Source organism: Crocodylus porosus, unplaced genomic scaffold, assembly GCF_001723895.1.
Source record: "Crocodylus porosus isolate Cpor-Errol unplaced genomic scaffold, CroPor_comp1, whole genome shotgun sequence".
Lineage (NCBI taxonomy): Eukaryota > Metazoa > Chordata > Crocodylia > Crocodylidae > Crocodylus > Crocodylus porosus.
This window is the reverse complement of record NW_017728947.1, coordinates 18,641,411-18,663,827: the sequence shown is the minus strand read 5'-3', so window position 1 is coordinate 18,663,827 and position 22,417 is coordinate 18,641,411. Positions and strand designations below refer to the sequence as shown.

General features: G+C 38.6%; 1 protein-coding gene across 5 annotated transcripts in view; it reads left to right on the top strand.

The window, feature by feature from the left end:
* The window catches only part of PPFIBP2 (PPFIA binding protein 2), a 154,739-nt gene that overhangs the window by 116,926 nt on the left and 15,396 nt on the right, over positions 1 to 22,417 (top strand). For 4 of the 5 annotated variants that reach the window (XM_019551483.1, XM_019551482.1, XM_019551485.1 and 1 more), the window contains 11 exons: positions 1,319 to 1,394; positions 6,546 to 6,652; positions 6,860 to 6,924; positions 7,165 to 7,233; positions 7,683 to 7,743; positions 10,305 to 10,346; positions 12,885 to 13,038; positions 17,258 to 17,396; positions 18,306 to 18,434; positions 20,396 to 20,546; positions 20,760 to 20,871. In XM_019551483.1, coding sequence (XP_019407028.1) covers positions 1,319 to 1,394; positions 6,546 to 6,652; positions 6,860 to 6,924; positions 7,165 to 7,233; positions 7,683 to 7,743; positions 10,305 to 10,346; positions 12,885 to 13,038; positions 17,258 to 17,396; positions 18,306 to 18,434; positions 20,396 to 20,546; positions 20,760 to 20,871 — 1,105 coding nt within the window. The remainder of the gene's footprint in view (positions 1 to 1,318; positions 1,395 to 6,545; positions 6,653 to 6,859; positions 6,925 to 7,164; positions 7,234 to 7,682; positions 7,744 to 10,304; positions 10,347 to 12,884; positions 13,039 to 17,257; positions 17,397 to 18,305; positions 18,435 to 20,395; positions 20,547 to 20,759; positions 20,872 to 22,417) is intronic. The other variant, XM_019551484.1, reaches the window with a different exon arrangement.

The window sequence follows — 22,417 nt, the reverse complement described above, 5'->3', positions numbered from 1 at the left end:
TTAAACATGGGAGTAGTGGCAACCCCGGGGTACTTATGTGTATTATTCAGAGTTGCCTGTTTGTGTAGTCTTGTAAAATGAAACATTCCTCCTGAGAGAAAACCCTCTCAGAATTATTTAAATTCAAATGACTCCATTTGCCATTTAGGACAGTAAGTGAAGTAGTCAGATGCTTAATTTATTTTCAAGTAGCTGGATACTGCTGTTTTTAATTTTACATGATACGCACATTTTTATTTTTGGCCTGGATATCACAATCTGTCCCCTCTCATGGAGAGATGTGACTTCATTCATGGTTAGGCTAGAAGCGGAATTTCTTTTATGAGCTGTTTTACCTAAATACTCAATGCCTGTAAGGAGGATCAATATCATCTGGTCCCCTTCCTACCTGTCAAACTTCTCCTTTCTATCTAAGTATGTCTACAATACAGTGAGTGATCACTCTGTCTGCAGTGTAGCATAAACATAGGCCACATAGAGATTTTTCCATCTGTGCCAGGAGAAAAGTCTATACAAACAGAGAGCTGTACAGACATTCAACAGATACCTTGCAGAGAACTGGCTTTTCGCATTAAATTTAAATTGCATAGCTACGAGGAAGATTTTACTCCTGCCAGTCTGAATTGAATGTTAATACACTTCTCAAGTAAGGATAACACCCAGTATCCTACAGTCCTCTCTGCTTTCCCTCCTTGGGAAATGGCCCCCCATTTGTAGTCGACAGCTACAGCATAGACATATCCCTCTGTGCAGTGTCATACACCACAGTAACATTTAGCTAGTCATTCTGTATTTACTCGAATGCAAAGCATAGGGATTAACATGTGGGAACAAGCCCCTTGCTTTGGATTGAGCTATGGGGATTGGGGCAGGAGGGAAGGAAGGGGGCAGGATGCTGCTTAGGTTCCAACTCCTGCCCTGACCCAGGCTTGGAATTGAAGTTGGAGCTGCAACTGCTGCCACCTCCTGCCCCCATAACCTTGGCCCAACATTGTCCCCTTGTGTCTGCAAGGCCATTTGACTCCTTTGCCACCTGTCTTCCTGCCGCTGCTTGGCCCACTGCAGTGCTGGGGGAAGGAACACATTTCAAATAACCCCAGTCTGTCTTTAAGATACAGAATCAGATTCTGTATATGGAAAATTATAACAAATTTATCAATTTTTCCATGTGTAGGATCTAGTTATTGGGAGGGAGTCATCTTAAATTCAAAGTCATATTGGATTTGGGTAAATATGGTAATATGCATAGCTTATCTTATCTATAAATTTATGAGTATTAACATTTGATATTCTGTACATAATTTTTTCCCCTCCCCAGGATCGTCGAATAGAAGAGTTAACAGTGTTGCTAAGCCAGTACAGAAGGGTGAAGGAGATAATGATAGCAGCCCATGGTAAAATAAGCATTGCAAATTATATTTTGATGTCTGATCTTTTCAAATATTGTGTGCTCTGTAATGAATATTCTTCATGAGGATATCAGTCGTAGGCCTCAAAGAAATGCATAAAGAAGTCTGTTTAAGGAAGCTCATTATAGAAAATTATAGAAAAATAATTTATATTCTGAAAATTATATGTATTCCACTTCGGTTCATATACTTTACTTCATATGAGAAACCTGGGGTAAAAGCCCACTGGGAGATTTAGCTTCTATTCAGAGGGACTTGTGTGGGTGAATGTCCCTATTAGCTTCAAAACTCTTCAGTTGTTTGTTTTACATCATTTAATGGTAAAGCCCCAGGTTGGATTGTAATTCTGGTATTCTGTGGTCTACTTGAAATTGAAGATTTTTGTAAGTTAGATAATTTGTAATTGTTGTTTGTTTTACAGCATTTAGGAACTCCAGTCAGAACTGGGCTCCAATTAATTTTGAGATTATAGAATCCCAGAGAAAAACTCTGACCTCAGAGCTCAGTACTTGAAGAGAACAGTAACTGTTATAGCAAAAAGTGGGAAGAGAAGGGAGAAAAACAGAAAGATGGTTAACATGGGGTTTATCTATGTAGACATTCAGGAAGGTTAGTCTCATTTAACTAAAAGTGTGAATTTGAATTGCATTAGTTAAACTGCATTAAAATACTCTATAGACACTTCTATTCAGAATTAACATAGCTGAAGTCTGATTTAGCTTAATTCACTTTGGAAAGTCAACAAAGTGCATTGCTAAATGTTGGGCATGGTTTTTCTCTTCTTGTAATTCTAGCACGTAAATAATAGGTTTCAGTGCTGCAAGATGACTCCAAAAGACGTTAATGGGATGATGATGTCCTACTATTCAGATTTCATGCACATTAGTCCAACTCCAAATGTTGCAATAGTGATCAGATATCAAAGAGTAAGCTGAAGTGCTGGTTGCAATGTGTTTCTGAACAGGTGGTTGTTTTTCTTTTATGTAAGTGTTTTTACAGTAAGCTTGTTACAAAGAACTTTGTTCTCAGAGGTAATTTGACACTATTAAAGAGAGCCTTTTTTCTTCTTTTCCTTCTTTCTTCTTTTTTCTTCTTTGTTAAAAGGAGAGATAGCAAATATAGTATAGTTTGCCAAAACAAATCCTCACTGCTGACTTCCTGGGCAGCTGCTGTTTTGGAAAAACTTGGCGTTAGCAAGGTCTTATAAAGCATTCTCGATCTTCTGTCCTGCTGGCCACTGCTCTTCTGATGTTAGGTGGAGCAATTCCAGCCAGCAGGTACTCACTGTTTAGGGTGGTGGACTTCAGACATCCTGTGATGCATCAGCAGCTATCATTCAGAATGGGGTTAAGGCACTTAGCATATATGGATCTGTCCCATACCGGGCATCTGTGCTCAGCAGAGGAGACGCTGAGAGCCAGAGCAGTGGTTTGGATGGGTGAGGGGCTACCACCCACTTTCAAATTGGTGAGTTTATACAGAATGTTGTTACAAGCGCTCACCTTTGCTTTTGTCTTCATGATGCGTTCTTTGCATGAGAGGGTTCAATTGAGGGTGACTCCAAGGTAAACTGGATTTGGACAGTGGGATAGTCGGGTCCCTGACCATGTAAAGTTGAGCTGGTGGTTTGCCTCATTGTTTTTCATATGCAAGACGCATACTTGTGTTTTCACTGGGTTGACATGTAATTAGTTTTCAGTGTAGTATGAGGTTAAGCCAATTAGTGCCCCACTTGAGGACTATTTGACGTGGCCAAAGCCCGTCTCCTCCCCACCCTGCCCGGCTCAGCAACTCCGGTCCTCCTGGGTCTGGGTGGGCACCCAGAGTCCCCCCATGGCTGATTGCCAAGCCAGAGGGGTGGGGGGGCACATGGTCCCCGAACTGGACTGGAAGTACGTCCAGCCTACTTCCAGGTTCACTGCTGAGTCGTGAAGGAGCTCCCCTGCACTCCTGTGGGATGCTCCATCCACCCCAGCATCGCGGTGTTCATGAGCCGTGCTGGTACTTTGAGGTATGTAGAAAAAACATTTAAAGCTGTATCTGTGTCTGAATTGCTGATTCACTGAATCAACATTGAACCTTCAAATTTGGATTTGGCCAGATTGAATCAGGGATAGTGATCCAAATCAATGAATCGAATAATTGTCCCTGATTTGGGGCAAATCCAAATCCAAATCAAATAGGGCCCACTTCACACATCCCTAATGTACAATGAAAGATCTTGCAAAGTACAATAAACAAGCACAAGTACGTGTAACAAAATGGTTAGATGTGGTATAGAGACATGAGAAAAAGCTAAAACATTATTTAATTAGGAGTTGCTAAAGATTTTCCTTGTCCAACACACTAATTATGTTCTGAGAATGGGTGGTGTTTTAGGGTAGTCTTATTGTGAGTCACTCACTTTATTATTCTTCTATCTATGAACAATAATTTGGGCTACAGACTTGTCTGTGAGGAGCTGGGTTTTGATTGTTGCCCCTATTCCATTTTAAAATACATTTATTTTCAATTATTTTTTAACATGTGCACAATGGGGGGGAAAAAGTAACGCAAAAATTAAGTCAGTCTATTTGTACAGGGCCCTTTTTTGTTTTTATAGGAAAAACCTCTTGTCTGAAAGTACCTGAGGATCTAACTATCCTGCAATTGAAGGGGCAATGGCAGCTCATGTAAGCTAACTTGACCTAGCTTTAAATTGTTACTGGTTCAGATACCAATATGAGAAAAGCTCATGACAGTATGGACTTCAACACCTCCCTGGATAAATGCTTGGGAGGCTCAGGTTTGAATACATAAGCTGTGATTGCACATTTAGATTGCAGTGTTTTCCCCATGTTGAATTTGGGGGGCAAGGGGGTGGTGTCTTGGAATCAAGTAAATAATAGCAATGCTGTTACCACTACTAATTTGGTGCTATTGTAAGAAATCTTATTGTGCTTGGTTAGGTTTGGGAGATCCTCTTGAACCTGGAAAGTATTAGTAAGTTTTTAGCCTTTAAACATGTTTGCCAGTGCTGTTATTTGTTTACTACTTACTACACAGTAATGCAAGACTGGAAGAGAAGGCACACAGTCACCAGATGTTTTTCTTAGGTTTGTTTTTTTTTTTTTTTTTTGGGGGGGGGGGGTTCCCTTTTCAGAAGGCTAGAAGTCAAAAAGGAAAGCTAAAAGTAATTTTCCTGTTTCTGACCTACCTTCCATTGTGTTTAGTTGCTAATCTGAATAGGGTGTTTGTTAGGCAGTATTTGTTCTATGTAATTATAATCCTTTCCAGGGGCATAATGTAATTCTTATGGGTTTTTCTGAAATACAATCCTGCTATGACCCAGTTTTTTTATAATTAAATACAGACCATTTTGGAAAAAGTCTTTAAATTTGTTAACTTATGGAGGAATATTACAACTTAATTGGCCAGATACCTGGGTTTCTCCCAGGATTCAGAACAGTATTACAGGTGAATACAAAACAGCTTTCAAAGTTTTTATTTATTATTTTTGAAAGTTTGTTAGATTTTATGGATTCTTTAATATAGTCTGTCTTGACAATTCTCTACTTAGAGAAACATCCTAAAATTGTGGTGAGGCTCATTTCTTGTTTGTCTAGGTTTGGTTTTTGTTTTACTGGGTGGAATTTGCTTAGATTTTCTGTAGAAAATCTTAGCTGTTTATATAGGGGAGAAATTTCAATCAGCATACATTTTTAAAAAATCTCCTCCAAACTATATCAGAAATTCATATTAATGTAAAGAAAAAGCAAAATGGTTGCGCACATATATGACTTCTCTTTTATCTCCCATGAATGCCTTACCAATTGATGTAAATCAGTATTTTATTCTTTCTTAGAACAGCATCCGTTGAAGATGAGTTTTGTTAGTATATGTCAGTAAATGTATAGGTTCTATAAATCCAACTAATAATGGATAGCAGAATTACTATGAAGTTGGTTTATGATTCATATCAGCTGATTGCAATTATCTTTGGACTTGCTGATTTATGGTAAAGAACCGTGAAACTGCACCAAATTTCTTGCTATAAATTACTGAGTCCTGACATCCTGGTGTCATACTTTTGTCAATAATAGCAATACCCTCTGGGTAGTTCACTTTTTCCACAGACTGACCTTACGAGATTAGCTTCCATGTTAGGGAAATTTTAAAACATTACACATTCGGTTCTGTCATTATTTAATTTAACTGTAGTGGTTTTTCCACAAAGATAGGAAGTGCACATGTGCACAAGATCTGTTCAGATATTACTTGAGCCAGTTGTAAGTCTTGACATCTCTAGTTTGAGTCATTGTACAGTACTGTAGGTGTTTTAAAATGTGTTATTATAACAGGTTAACTCTCAAAGGAAACTTTATTCTGCTCAGATATTCAGGAGGTAGGCATATCTCTTCTTTTTCTAAATTAGGCCAGCACTCGTGATGGTGTCTCTGTCTCGTGTAACTTCAGCATCTGCTTTAGATTTACCTTCCAGCTGTCCAAGTCTGATTCAGGTGTGTTAATGGCTGCATTGACCCATAGTGTAGATTTAAGAGAATTTAACTTACCAGAAAGTTGATCACAAATCTGGAAATATTTGTTAGTTCTGTGCAGCATCTTCAAATGGTGGAAGGTATCATACTACATCTGGTACTGAAGGACCCAGCACCTGTGGGGGAAAGTATTCTGTAGGTTGAGTTGTAAAACAGAGACTCTAATAAGAGCATTATCAGTGCTTCAGCTATGGTGAAGAAGAAAAAACTTTTGTTTTTTTTCCTTCTGTGCTCTCATTATCATTCTGGTGAAATATGAATCATGCATTATCCACATTAGTAATAGTTTGTCAGGCTAAAATAACCCTTGACTTTGAGTACTGGAATGTCAGGGTAGGTATATTTCTGTGTTTAGATAAATTTCTAATTAAGACTTCACTTTGGGATGGAGCAGGAGAAACTAGATTATGATGGAGATCTCTTATTCAAAAACACATGCCTTTTACTAAAGGAATGCAGTGTTTTCTCCTTGTATTTCTCCATTTTTTTAAAAAACACTGTAAAGGGGGATATAGGGCAGCTCTTCATGAACATGTAAGAACCCATTTAATATTCATTTTTGTCTGTAAGCCTCCTAATGTACCTGTAATTCTTTCAGGCTCGTCGGACAGAGTTCTGTCTGGTGGCAGTGAAGAGGAACTTGAAACAAGCTTGAGGAAGTGGAATCCTGTGACTAAACCCCAAGGAGAACTACTTAAAACAGAGGTATTTAACAAACTCATTATTTAAAACTAAATCTCTCTTATAACAGCCCTTGCTCACACCCTTGAACTTAGTATACTGGATCTTGACCCAGTATAACTCAGTGCAGAATTTGTCCATGGGTGAATTGTATGTTTGCTGGTTGCTCTTCAAATTCAAATACTGCATATGGATTAGAATCATTAACTGGGCCTTATATGTTTCACGTAGGTACCTCCAGCAGACGTGTCACCAACTCTGGTGTTGCCAGTAACAAAAAAAGCTCTGGAAATCAGGCAAGATCTGTGTTTCATGTTTTCTTTGTGAATTATAACTAGTGTAAATAATCTATTCATGTATTAATAAAATAATATTAGATATAAAAATAATACATTATCTTGCATTTTCTTGTCTGTGACAGGATGAGGAAGTACTGCTTGTCATGTAGGCTGACAATGCTGCTTTAGTTATGTTGTATATTGAGAAGTATAGATAACCACAAAACTTAAAATAAGCTATTTTATTCTGATTAACAGTGGAAGTATTCCAGTTCCTTCAAATAACCTAATTTCTCCACATGAGGAATCTTCGGAAATCAGAAGTAGGCAAGTATACTATTACTTGAAAAATGTGTCCCAAGATTTGGTTGAAATCTGCAGAACGTTTAGCTGGAAATCTTCTTGTGATTTTTCCGTCAGATTTTGATGGTTTTAAAGGTTCCTGTCTATTACAAATTACTCCAGGATTTCTGTTTTTTGTCTTGATGAAAGGCCCTTTAAACCGCTACTAATAGAAATACCATAATGTTATGTTAAATATTAAACTAGTTTTACTGCACCCTTTAATTTTGGATCTATCTTGGTCTCCTGCTGTCTCTTTTTCTCATTGGGTAACTTGGCTAATAATGTGTCAAAATAAGTGAACAAAGAACTAAATTGTCTATGGATCCTATTATCATAAATATAATCATCTGGCTAATATGCATTATTCCTTCGCGGTTATTTTGTATTTATTCTCAATTTTTTTCTCAATTTAATTTATTGTATACTTTAAGGGTTCCACAGAAAAAACTGTCGAGTAGTCTAGAGGACTTGCAGAGTGAATCCCTGGAAAAGGTTAGTTTAAAAATAGTTCAAATTTTTCATATTTAATGTCAAAACTGAGAAATATATGTCGAATATAGATATTGACTGTAATGTACTTGAGCAACCAGTGCCAATACTGAATCTACAAAAAGGCTTGTGACGCTGTAATTCAAAATCTTTCTTTCCCCACGTCCAAACTTAGAGTGAACAAAATATTTGACTTGTCCGCACCAAAACATCCTAAAAATAAGCTGTGCAGCTAAAAAAGATGGAGTATTGCAAAAGATGGAGGAAGCAAAAACTGTACTGAAGTGAAATATATTGAATGTGTAAATAAGAATGAGAATTAATCTTTCTGTGATTAAGTTAAGGGCATATGTTCTTTAAAACTGGTGCAAGGCTACTATTTGAATAAGTAATACTTTTTTTTTTCTTTTTAAAAGTAAATATTTTTATGGAGTGGCCACATTAGCACTTGTACTTCCTCAAAATATTTTATTTACCTATATTTCACAGTATTGTCTCCAGATCTAATGTCTAATGCTGTTAGCTTATGGACATTCATCTCCTGCTAAATCACTGTTAATGTTTCTGTTTTATGAAATTCTACAGCGTTTCTTCACTGTTGTAGATTTATCTTACCAAAAATTTATAATGCTTTTTCTGATGTAGCAATGGAAACAATCGTGAACACAATTAACATGTATTTCTTTTATGTATGAAATAACTTTTATTCCAGAGATGTAAGATAACCTACCTTTAAAATTATTTTAAAATAAATTAAATTACTAAATATTGAGGCAAAGTAACTATTTCTGCCCAGGATTGTGATTACTTGTAAATGTATGTATTACTTCCCATGCTAGACATCTGATATATATGAATGGCATTACTGAAGCTGGTGTTGCTGGTACCTTATTTAAACAGGGGAAGCAATATTGTTAATACCAAAACTTAAATACATTTCAGTTTGGCTTCCTTTTCAGCTCGTTAAAGTCTTTATTTCCATACAATCATTTGGTTCATTTTGGGGGGTTTCTGAGCTATTATTTCAATTTTGCCTGAGTATTGTTGATTTTTAGAATATGCTGAGTTGTAAAATACTAGTTGTCCATGCACATTAATGCCATTTAAATATGTAACCATATCTACAATAATATGGTCAATTCCCAAGTTTCTTCAAATTTTCTTAAAATCTTTTCTGTTCTCTTTTGAGTTTTAGTATGACTGTAACAAATTAAAATGTTTGAAATTCATTTTGCACACATTTTATTGCAGTGATACAAATGGCAAATGAATCAAGGACTAACATTTTTAGTTCCTTGTAGAATGTTAAAGGTCTATTTTCCCCTAGATGTTCTCCTCCATACCCTATTCATGTTAAAAAACTAGACATTATTCATGGGTAAAAATTGATCCATCAGTCTGGGGTGTGGGTTGCCAGGTCTCAGAAAAAAGGCATGTAGTTTGAAGAGAAGCTACATACAGAAAGCTGCAAATAAGTTAGTTTAAACTCCAGTTCAGCAAACCATTTATACAACTACTTAAGATGAAGCACGTGAACAATCCCAGTGAAGTCTGTGGGGTCTAAGGGCATGTCTACACAGCGCCCTATGGTGACGTTGTTACTAAACCAAGTTACTGTACCTTTTGGAAGTACTAAAGCAAGGTGCACTAACCACCCATACTGTACCGTGCGCATGGCACACAATTAGTTTTAGCTGCTACTTCAGCATAGCAGCATGCTAAAACAGGGGAGCACGCTACTACAGTGAAGTAGCTGCCAGTCGTATGTAGACTCATGTAATCACTACATCACCATAGTGTGACATGTAGATACACCCTAAGTATTTGTATAAGTGGTTTGCTCAGTATTTATCACTTGTTAATATGGTTTAAGACTATGCTTCCCCGCGTTACTGAATCAAGGCCTTTATTTTTTGGTATTCTCTCCTTGAGTCCAATGAGCTAATGCTGAGGGTCCTGTCTTACTTGGAGCTACAATATTTTGCATGAAACATAAGACAGTGATACTGATTATTTGCAGGAATTAAATATCACATGGCATTTCTTTTTTTTAAATAAAAATTAGTCTAGTCAATCTGACTTAGGTTACCATTTCTATAATTACATTTCTACTCAAGTTTTTTCCACAGCTGCAATTGGCTAAAAAGTTCTTCCCTTTCTAGCTGCTGCTGCTATAAAATATGAAGTTGCTGTGGGTTCTCAAAAAGATATCCCACTCTTAATCAGGCAACAACAATTTTTGGTTGAGGTGATTCCTATTCTATAGGCCTGATTCCACTCTTGCTGAATTGTAAGGCAAAAAAAATTGACTGGCCTTAATAAAATCTAGATGGGATCTCTGTTTTGTAAAATGGTTGGACTTGAAACATTTGATTTTGAATATTTATCATTTTTAATATCTGAGGAGAAAATAGACCTTTTAATATCAATCTCTATAAGCAGCATTACTACCCTAGACATCAGACTAAAACTGTTGTTTTGTGTTTTTTATATGTGTATACTAACAATTGTCTGTTACTTTTTTCCATCAAAACTTTGAAATTACCTTCCCTGCAACTCCATAGTATGTAGACGGCAAGCCAGTAGACCCTGTTGTAGAACAAGAGGTATATTAACTGTATCTTAACTCCTTTAATATTTACCCGCTATAATTGTGATTTGGTTTGGCTCTTTTTTCACTTCACATCTAGTTTTTCTTTAATATTTTGTATTGTTAAAATATATATTTTTTAAGTAAGCAGGGGGGGAGAAATCAGGTATTTAACAGAAAAAAACTTAGAAAGATTCAATAGTTGGAAGGTAAAATTAAGCAGATACAAGAAAGAATTTTTAAGAGTAAATGTTAAAAAAATTATACTAATTATCCGCTGGATCAATTTGCTAAGGGATGCAGTGGATTCTATACCATATGAAATTTTTGGATCAAGAATGGGTGTCCTCTTCCTATAATTTAAACTACAGTTTTTGATTTGATTCAGAAGTTAAGTAAGGTTCTCTGGATTTTGTTATGTGAACTAGATTAAAACCAGAAGAGACTATTGTCATAAAGTCATATGAAAACAGGAAACCCGTTAAGACCTTGCTGTCTAGTATATGTTCAATCCTGCTGTACACAAGTCTGATCCAGCTCCTGTGATTGCAGGCTACAGTAAAAAATCTTATTCATTTCAATGTGAATTGAATCTGACTGTAAAAAATATTACATGAATCAGGAGTTTATATTTCTTACCCTCACTGGTTCATCAAAGAAGTGGAGGCATTAACCCCCCCCCCCCCCAAAAAAAAACCAAATATTGATTATTATGTAAAGCTTTTACATATTAACCATACTAATTTTGTAAAGTAGATTACAAGTTAGCAGTGTAGTACACCTCTGCATTTCCCATGTGTTTTTACTAGCAATAGTTGCAGTTGAAACTGCAAACTGCACAGGTAAATGTAGGGTTTCTGAATAAGGGTTACATGGTAGATTTCTGTGGAATAAATGTCTTTCTTTCCTTCTTCCCAAACGTACCTTTCCTTGTTACCATTATTTCAGATAATGCTAAGATAAAATTTCTCCAAAGAGCCTATTTACTCAACTTCTGTGAAGTACATGGCCATGTCCAGTGTGGTGGCCTCTCATCCTTTCATTTGAATTAAACCCTGATCAAGAAGGGATATACACATTCTAATCAGGTTTAGCCCCCACTAGGATAATAATTCAAAGCTGACAGCAGCAAATACACCTGGGAAGCATATACTTCAGATTGAAAGTAGTCTCATTAGACTCAAAACTACCAGATTCATATCACAAAGGCAGCTTTTTGAAAGTGCATCTGTAGGGTTTTTTTTAATGTACCCATTATGCACATTTAAAAAGTTTGGGCTAGCAAACTAGATGATCATTTACTTTAGGGAAATGCAAGTTATTTCTATGCTTAGGATAGCATGTATAACTAAAATATAAGTGCTTCCTTTCAGACAAATACATTGAATGTTGAGCCTTTGGGAGACTTATCCTGTGAACTACCAGGCGTAAATTCTGCCACCTTTAGTGTCCCATCGACTTGAATGATGATATGTGCAGTAATAAGCACTTGTGGCTGAGGGCAATTCTAGGCTGGTTTCTAGTTTAGTATGAAAGAAGCAAAAGCTCTGTAGAATAGTTAGTGTATTTTAAACAGTCATTCTAAACAGACTAGATCTAAAGTATAGTTTTGTTCCTATGTTTCCCTCTAAAAGTTATAGTAAAACTATTAGTAGTGAGAAAAAATATTTCCTATAGGTTCATGTAAGGTATATTAAACAGATAGGGAAATTAATTTAACTGCATGTAGTTATTTAGCTATAGTTTTATAAAAAAACATATTTTTATTAGTACCACCACACAGAGCCCCAATACACATTACTTTTTTGTAGCAATTAATGTGTTAATTCCAGGGTCTCATCCCTGCCCCAGTGCAGTCCTGCATAAATAACAAGGGTGCTACAATCAGCTAAGTTTTGGCCCTGGCTCTGGGATCATGATCCTTGGCTGCTCCTACACTGACAAGTACAAAAGGCACATATGAGATCTAATCCCTGATGTTTGTGTGCCAGGTGCCTGAGAAACCAAACGTTTCTGGGAATCACATTATTTGTGTGTGGAGAGGGAGCAAAGGCAAGAAATGGGGAGAATGGGAGATAGCATTAGAAAAACTAACTGAAAAAAAGGAGCAGGGCTCAGGCAAATACAAATTAGTGAGTGGAATTTTTGGCCCCGCTACTGTCAGTGAGGTTCTGCCAAGACATCAGTGGGGCGAAACTTTCACATATTGAAACCGCCCTGGGGAAGGATGAAAGAAGGGTAGAGAAGAAAGTGCTAATGATGAAACAAGCACAATATGCTGAACAGTATTTAACATATTAACATTGTGTCTACTTACTGACCTGGTCTATCTTTGGGCAGGGGAGATTCTATTCCTTATACAAGATGCAAGCGTTGGTTCAGCTAGAAGGAAAAATTGCTTTTCTGTTTTAACTTTAGAAGGTAGACAGGAACACAGATTCAGATTTTGAACACTTTTTGTGAATTCCAAATATTTTTAACTATCCCTTAAATTAATATAGTGTACATATTCCAAATATTATAGCTTTTCTTTTTCTTTATAAAAACAACCCAGAATAAGCCACACGTGAAAAGTAGCAAATATCAGACCTTACCTGGGAAGCTGCTTCGACCCACACCTAATGGAGATCATGGAGTTTACAATACATCCACTTCCCCAAATGTATTTGGAATGAATGATAATGACGACAGCAGCACAATGAGCCTGAGTAAGTATTCAGACTTCCCTGAGAAGGGAGATGGAATAATTGTGTATAATCATTGTGGCACCAGTTCTTAACCCTTTTAGCCTCAAGGCATCTCTCCAATCTTTTTTGAGAGTAGATCTTCTTGGTCTTTTGCGGGCTAAGATCAAATATAGCTCATAGATTCTCTACTGGGCACCCACAAAATTCAGAAGAATTTACAGAGGGATGCCTTGAAGCTAAAAAGGTTGAAAACCACTGGTCTAGTCAATGGAAATGGAACAGCTTGCTTCAGGGAAAGCTCTTGATCATCTGTACCATTATCAGTATAACTCATGGATATCTATAAGAAAAAATTATTTTGTAGAGGCAGAAAAGACCCAGGAGATTTAAAAGCTGACATAAATTATGATTTCATTTCCTTTCAAGTTGTTTGTTTTCTTAGCAATGCACTTTGTGTATTAAAGTACCACAGTAAGCATGTGGTGGGCATGTCTACATGAGACACCGCTGTGCAGTGGCTATTGTGCATTTATTTAGTACTTGTATAATCAAGTACTAAATAAATATACCATAACCAGAGTTATGGCTCAGTAGCACCAGTGAACACCATTTTAGTGATGCTACTGTGCCGTAGCCTAATAGTACTGTGCAGTAGTATATTACCACTGTTTGGAGCATGCTGCTGCACAATATTATTTGGCTATCTCATGCAGCCATGTCCGCTGGCATTCAGAGAGGGTTTTAAGGCAAGGTAAGTTAAGTGCCTCATGGTCCTCTGTTCCTTTGAAAATCCTATCTTTAATCAGTTAAGTCCCTGTTCCATCATTTGAAAAAATATTATTATCCTCACAGTGGAGCAAGACACCTTTCAGAATTCCCATGAAAAAAATTCAGTAATGTGACATGATTCTCACATTTTTAAACAACCCTAGTTAATATGCATTAGTGCATTATTGCACAAAGCTGCCAGAACTAAGAGGAAGCATTTCAGATGTAAAATTTTAGTTTGAATACAAAAAGGTGTCCCTCAGATTGCATGTACATGTTTCCGTGAGTCTCTGCACTGTACTTTGAGGTCTATATTAGTTTTGCTCATACCTGAAGGATGGTGGTACTAGAATTAGTAATTTTAGGAAGATTGTTGTTGTGTTTCTAAAAGGTCATGACCCCATAAATGTACTGCATTGAAAGAGTAAAAATTTGTGTTAAAATGTTTCAGGTATCCTCTAAAATTATTAAAATAATTATAACCTGCTCCCTTTTTTTTTTTTTTTTTTTTCAATTATTCCCAGTCAGCAAAACAGTTAGCAGGGGTTAGCTGCATGTTCATTGGTCAAGGCTTATTTCTTTAAATAAATAGTTATTGTGTAGTTGCTTTTGGTCTTTTTGTTTGTTTTGCATCTTTCATTTCCCCATTTAAAAAAAAATTCCATATAGATTTGGAGTTTGTTCCTTTTGAATTTTTGTTTTTAAATCTGGAGCTCTACGTGATTGTCATCATGTTAAAATTAACTGGAAAGATGTAAATATATATTAATAAAAAAGGTCCTCATTATCTATTTTCATATAGACAACTTGCTTAGAGCTTTTCTGGGTTCCCCATGTGCCAGTTTTAAAGCTGATCCAGCTGTATTTGTAGTGTAACTTTGCTTCCTATCATTTTTCTGTCTTTGATGCTTTGTTCATTCCTTTGCTTTTCTATAACTTTATTTTGCTGGTATTTTCCATCATCTTTGCTTCTTCATCTGGCTTTCTGCTTTTTGGAATGACTGAAGATCGCATCAGGAGTGTCAGTGCACCAGTATTAGGTATTGTATCCAGTCAAGATACAACTATATCCTCACTGTGAATTTAATTTCTTTGCTTTCTCTCTTTTTATTACTATTTAAAAATATTACTTGCAGCTGGGGCATCCCAATCAAATTAGCTGGATGTCATCCTAAAACAAAAGATGGTTTTCCTTCCAAACTTTAACATGTGATTTTTCAAAACTTTTCAACATTGCCCTCATTAAGCTTCCATTGCAAAAGTAAGGTTCCCATTAAATTTAAGAGAGGTGCATTAGACCAGTGATGACAGCTTTTGAAAAATCCTATTTTAATAGAACAAAAATTGCTAATAAATCCCTGAAACAAAGGTTGTAAAATAAATTTGCCCTTAATTGTTTTGTTTCATCACCTGTTCTTGTGACAGCCCCATGGTTCAGAACCCCACTGTAGCTGCATACTCTCATTAAAATAAACTGGGAGAATTCTCTCAGTTTGCTCTCCTTGTACAGAAACTTAGCAAGAGCTGCATATACAGACATTTGAATACTGAGGACCTGAAGAATAGAGAGCTTGAAGTGCTGACACTTTGCAGCCACAGGGAAAGGGAGAGAAGTCATATGCATACATCTCAGCATGTTCTGCAAGCTCCCTTACTCTGCCTGTGACCAAAGTGCATAGAGCAGCCCTGATTGGCTGACCCTGACTGCCCATGGTCATCCTGTTTCCGTGCAATACAATGTGGAGATTTGTGAAAGGGGCATAGGACATGTCCTGCTCTCTGCTGGGGCAGCAGAATCCAGCGAGTGAAGCATTGTCTCCCTGGGAGGGGAGGGTAGATGATGAAGGATGTTGTTCTCTTTTGAGAGAAGCTACAACATGTACAGGCATTCATTCCCCCAGGAAAAGTTGTGCAAGGAATGATTTAACCCTGGTTGCTGCCAGGTTATTTTTCTCCTGGAGCGGCCATTTTTACTCTAAGTGACAAAGCCTATATGCTCATGGTGTCTCCTGGGAGAGTAGCAATTCTCCCAGAAGAAACTGTCTGTACAAGGATGTCACTGTACAAATATACAGCAGTAATTAGCTCCCTTCCCCCTGGAGCTTATAATAAAAAATTGCTTTCCTGTGCTTGAGCTCTCACTGATTCCACTGTGACGTCCATCCAAAGGGAGTGGAATCTCTCATTCAAAATCCACAGTGTAAATCTCAGAGGGGAATTGTGTCCTTAGTTCAGAAGTGCAAGTGAATGTCTGAGTGCAAGTAGCAGTACAAGTTTGAGAGTCTTACCAAAGTGATTTGAGAAATACATCTAAGTAAGCATTAACTGTACATAGAAACACACTCCCAAGTAGGGATTAGTCCCAGTATCTACACAAGTTGCTCAATCACTTCCCTATCTAGGAAGGATCTAGAGAAGAATTACAAGGGTTAACTGCAACAAATATCGGTCCTGGTTTACTCTGTTCTTTTGTTGTTGTATTTCAAGGATCAAGGGCAAGGAGAATTATAAATAAGTTTAGTATTTAGTATGCAGTCTAGTATCTCCTGGTTTCACTAATCTACAAGGATTCTCTATTATGCAGCTTTTCTGTGGTATGTCATGGTTTCTTATGGTGTTTGACAAATCAAGATTTCATAGTTATAACAGGCAAAATTTTGACTGGCATTGTTCCATTATTTCATCTCATCTTCACACACTAGTGTCACCTGGAATAACATTATTATAATTGGAGAGAATTAGAGATGGTTCCAGTGAATCTTTGATTCGGAAGCTTCGGATTGATTCGGACCTTTTATTTGTCTTCAGATTGGATGCAGAGATTTGGCCACCAAATCAGGCCGAATCTCCTCTGAATCAAATCAGCGACCAAAAATTTGCATAGTCCTACTAAATATGGTAAAGCAATATGGAGCCACAATATGGCCCTCACCCCGTTCTGACATCCTAGATATCTCACTTGGCCATCTGCCACAAGGCAGCCATGTCTTATGTCTAATATTGTTTAGTGTATGACAGAAGTCAGTACCCTAGTTGTTTCTGTACAAATCAGTGGAATTGATGCTGTACAAGTTTGGTTTTTCCAAAGACATGTTAAGTTCTACTCCAGTTAAATAATGTGAACATACTGATATAATTGAGGGTAGTCTTTAGCCTTTTCACTGTATTTTAAGAACTAAGATTCTTTGAATTAGTTCAAAGATAGCTTTTAGAGGTGAAGCTCTTTGGGATTCCATTCAGTTTTTACTCAGTATTTCTTGGGCATCCCACTTTGACAGTCTGTCTCTGGTTGTATGGCTAACATGTATTCTTACCTTCTGCACAGTCGCATTTGTTTAGCATGAGTCCACTTTTAAAGCTAACTCAGCTTTAGTATTTGTCAATTATTGCCTTCCAGATAATTATTCTGAAGCTATCTTGTGTTTTTATTGTATTATCTCAAGAGTATCCCATGTAATTGTTTTAACCTCAGGAGAAACAGAGAATGAAGATGGTACAATAGCTTCAGACGATCTTTCGCCCCTCTGTTCTGGAACAGACACAGGTCCACAGTCTTCGTTATCTCCAGACTGTAAAAGGAGTCCAAAAGGCATCAAGAAAATCTGGGGAAAGTAAGATCTTGTACATTCTATATCAATGTTCATTTCTCAAACCTCCTGTGTTCATGTAACTCAGATGTTTTCACACACTTACAGACAGAAAATAAATTACAGTACTAATACAAGAGCCAAAATGCTATAACAAGAAATTCAGAAGTCCTCTGACTTCTTCCTGTAAAGCATGTTAATAAAGAGGCCAAAAATAATTGTTTTTTATCTTTGTCACAAGTCTTCTACTTCTGCAAATAAAAGTTTGGACTTGACCCTGGGCCATCATAGGTATTTGTCTACTTTAAGTCACAAATAATGTAATAGTCATGGTTGAGATATCAGGGTACAGTCTCAGAACTGAGCAGCATAACTTACACATCTCTTGGCTTTCTGTTTGGTATAAAAGTCTTATTCTCAACCTTTTACATCAGGGGTCTTATGGCCTGTGAGCCAGATCCAGCCCATGGATGTGGACCTTTGTCAGCATTCAGCAGCAGAGGACTTTGGCTGTGAGCACTCTCCCCATGCTGCCACAGCGAGAAATATTGGTTGTGGGAACTCCCCCAAGGCTGTTGCAGGAAGAAGCACTGGCAGTACTCGGGGGCCCCAGTGCCAGCCTGCCTGCCTCTGACCTGGGTTGGGTCAGAATGAAAAAGATTACCTGAAAAGATTACCTACCCCTCTTGTAGCTTTTCTGAATGGTATCAAATAATAAACCTAATACCTAAATAACATTTTTTTCTTAATACAAAATTTAGCAAGTAAAATGATGTCAATATAGGAGCAAGGTTATCTCTCTCTGGCATCTATGTTTTGGAATTATTGGAGGACCATTGCACCTTATAGTGTCATGACATTTTCTGGATGAAACGAAAATGTTGCATGTTGCACTCTAACATTTGATGCCTTGGTGTTCTGCTCTCTGAAAAGAATAAGAAGAACTCAGTCGGGTAACTTCCCTGCAGATGATCTGGGCTTGGCCGAGTTCCGTAGAGGTGGTCTCCGTGCGACAGCTGGACCTCGACTATCAAGAACAAAAGAAACAAAGGGTCAGAAGAGGTAACGCCTTTTTTTTACTTGATGTGCATATTCTGTAGTATAATGTTGTCTTGTTAAATTGTCGATACAGTGAAACACTCCTGTTCTGAAGTACTGTATTTTCTTGTGCACAACATTTGCCTCTCTTCCCAAACATCAGCCTCCCCCCGTGCACAAACGCACCAAATTGGGGTGCATGTATTAAGCTGATTTTGTGCCTGGGATAGAAGCATCCTGCTTTGCTCCACAGTTGCGTTGCTGTTCAAGCAACTAAAGGAGTCAGTTGACTCCCTCAGTAATTCACTGTTCTTCACTCCAGAGGTGTTAACAGTTGCCTCTCTTTCTTAATAGTCTAGCGGTTCCATCAGTTAACCTAACCTTTCTTTGGGCAATTTTAGCTGCTTCTCATCTCTCTACTCCTATTTCACAACCTTGGAGATTAGCTTTTCTTCAGAATCATAGGTCTACCCAGAGAGGCCAGTCCTCAGTAGCAGTTAGGGTCTCAGTTTTCATTAAGCAGGAAGTGGAGGGCGATTCATCTGAAACTTAAGCTACATCCCTGCTCTGGTCAGCCATAAGTCTAAAAAAAACAAACAAAAAACCTTTTTTTACTTCATTCTGTCTTTCAAACACAGGTGTGTGTTGCACGTGGGAAAATGCAGCCTATTTTGCTCAGCATGCTTAACTACAAGTAAGCTTGCACTGTAGCTGAGGTATGTTTCTTTTCCAGAAGATTCCCTTTTCCTTCCCCAAAAGTGGTGAAGGAGCTTGCCTCTACTCCTCCCTCCAGTTGCATGGAATAATGGAATTACTGATTGAAAGGTCTGGGAGGCTATAAATGCCCTTGTATAGCAAACCCTTCTAAAAGTCAGTAGAATATTACACTTATAAAAGACAATAGAGTATTAATTTAAAACTGTAGAGCAGCCCCTCGTGCTCCCTTCCCCACCCCCCACACACAAACATCCCAGTTTAGCCTTGCCTCCTAGATGCCTGTCTAAATAGAAAGATCCTACAGTGCTTCCAGAAGATGTCCAAGCCTGGGCTCTGGTGGGCCTCACAGGAAGGAATTCCAGAGTGACTGCCAAGAATGACATACCACATGTTTTTGGCATGCAAACTTGGCACATTGGTGCTTAAGGAGGTTGTTCTTGGCTGACCTTAGGGTTCGCTATGGAACATGAAGGAGAAGGTGTCCATTAGGTACATAGGGTCCAAGTCATTTAGGACCTTATAAGTCAAAACCAGCACCTTGAATTGCACTAAAAATGCTATTAGGGGCCAGTAAAGATGCCGGAGCACTGGATTTATGTGCTCCTGAATGCCCGCTCCTATCGAAAGGTGGGCCAACTCATTCTGCACCAGCCGCAGCTTCTGGACTGTCTTCAAGAGCAGCCCCATGTAGAGCACATTGCAGTAATTTACTGTCAAGTCATGAATGATGGTGGCCAGATCCAAGTCTGAAAGAAAGGACCACAGACTGCTCAACAGATGGAGTTATTGAAAGCCACTCCTAGCCATTGAAATGAGATTTGTAAGTTGAGGCAATATGTTTTAGTAGATCGACTACTAAAGTTTGGAAAACTTGAAGACAAGCTTCCAGGTTTCAGTTGCCCATCATCAGGTCTGAGAAAGTAATAGTCACATTCCATGCTACATGTAGGTTGGAAAAATTGCTTTATTTTAACCCAAATATATTAATGGATTTGACCATTTGAAAGGGAAGTGAGTTACTCTGCACCAAGATATTCTGATATTTGATCACTTGTGATATAAAGAAAAATTAACAGGGATGGGTGAGAGGTAAGTTATAACAAGCCATAAAATCAATGTTACCAGTAAGTCAGTGATTTTTAAATCTCTCTCATATCCCTGAACCTTAACAACTACAACACCATCCCTATTACATATCAAGCTAAAGATTTCTTTTACAGTACTTTTCACAGTAGCCTGATTTTTCATAGTAAACTTGTGCTTTTCAGTGACACCAATGCACCCTTTGCCCAATGGAGTACTGAAAGGGTTTGCAACTGGCTTGAGGACTTTGGTCTTGGTCAATATGTTATTTTTGCCCGGCAATGGGTGAGCTCTGGCCACACACTTTTAACAGCAACACCTCAGGACATGGAAAAGGTAAGCAATCTAGACTTGCTTCTGTCAGTCAGATGTGAACGGTTAATTTTGTACCATTGCTCACCTTCAAAATCCAGCTCAAAATACAATAGCTAATGCAAAATAGTGTTTAGTCTCTTGTAGTAAAACTTAAAATCAGTGTTTCTCTGTATTGGTACTGAGACGGAAATTACCATATACGAGACAAATTACTTATTACTGTTGTTGTTACAGGAACTAGGAATAAAGCATCCTCTGCACAGAAAGAAATTAGTTTTGGCCATAAAATCAATAAATTCAAAACAAGATGATAAGTCTGCTCAGTTGGATCATATCTGGGTGACACGTAAGTGCTGGTAGAAATGGGGGTTGGGTTATATGCCAGTTGCATAGTAACTAAAATGTTCCAAGTATTTTCTCTAATCTAGTGAATGAGGGATTCTCTCACAAATGTGTTGCAGTCAGCTGATGACAGGATTGTTTGCTTACCAAGTATGCTAGACAGCAGGGGTGGGCAAAGTCCAGCCCGTCAGCCAAATCTGCCCTGCAGTGGACTCCATTTCCCAGCAGCTCCTGCCTGCATGGCTGGGGCCAGTCTCCATGGAGAGCCCAGCCACAGCAGCACTGTGATAGCACAAGACTAAGGTTGCCATGGAAACCAGCCCCAGCTGTGCTAGCAAGGCTCATGGCAGGACAGGGCAAGGCAGGGGGCTGCTCCAGAGCCCTGGGATTTTGTAGTAGGGGCAGCTTGGTCCCAGCAACCCCTTCCCATGATCTGCAACCTGCAAGTTCAGGGAAGAGGCATGCAGGCAGCAGATCGTGGCTCTGCCCCAACTGAGGACCACACTGTCACTGTTGCAAGGAGCTAGGGCAGAGCCACGATCCACTGCCTGCACCTCCCTGTCTGGAGCATGTAGGCTGCAAATCACAGCTCTGCCCTGGCTTCTTGCAGCAGTGACAGAGTGGTCCCAAGCTGGGGCAGAGTTGCAATGCGCTGCCTGCGCCTCCTTGCCTCAAGCGTGCAGGCTGCAGATCGTGGCTCTGCCCTGACCTCGGACCAAACTGCCCCCACCACAAGACCCCAGGACTCCCATGCCCTGCCCTGCCCTGCCAGTGCAGCTAGGGTTGGTCTCCATGACAACCCCAGCCTTGTGCTATCACAGCACAGCTGTGGCTGGGGTTTCCATGGAGACTGGCCCCAGCCATGCGGGAAGGGGTTGCTGGGAAATGGAGTTAGCTGCTGCCCAGATCCACCATTTTGCCCACCCCTGCTGTACAAAGTTGTCAGCTGGAAGATATAATTAGCAGGGTATTTTAACTGTGCCCATAGCACAGTCTGTTGCAGTGTCGGATGCTCAAACTAACTTTAAACAAAGTAGGTCAGATACCAGAAGTAGTTTAGCCATGATCAGCATGGTCTAATTTACCTTTCTTGGCAGGTGTATTTAGCCTACACTGTAGTCCATCCAGCTGTGGCTAGAGTGCTTCTCTTACTTCAGCTAGTGTGGGTATCCTTGTGCATAACTGCCATGTTCAGTGTAGACATACACTTTCATGTTTATTTTGTAAAACTTTGACGTTTTTAAACAAATATGAATTTTCTATTCAAAGTTCACTTGGTTTTTCATTCCTCTAGAAATAGACTGTGTTGTAGAAGCCACATGTCCAGCACATGCTACCTTATAAGCAGAGGTGCTCAATCCCTAACCTGTGAGCCAGATCTGGTCAATGGAGCCATGTCATCCAGCCCTGGACAGTTCCCTGTGGGTCCAGATATTTGGCAGTTAGGGTTTAGTGGCACTGTTTCATAGATTTCATAGACATCAGGGCTGGAAGGGACCTCGGGAGATCATCGAGTCCAGCCCCCTGCCCAAAGGGCAGGAAGTCAGCTG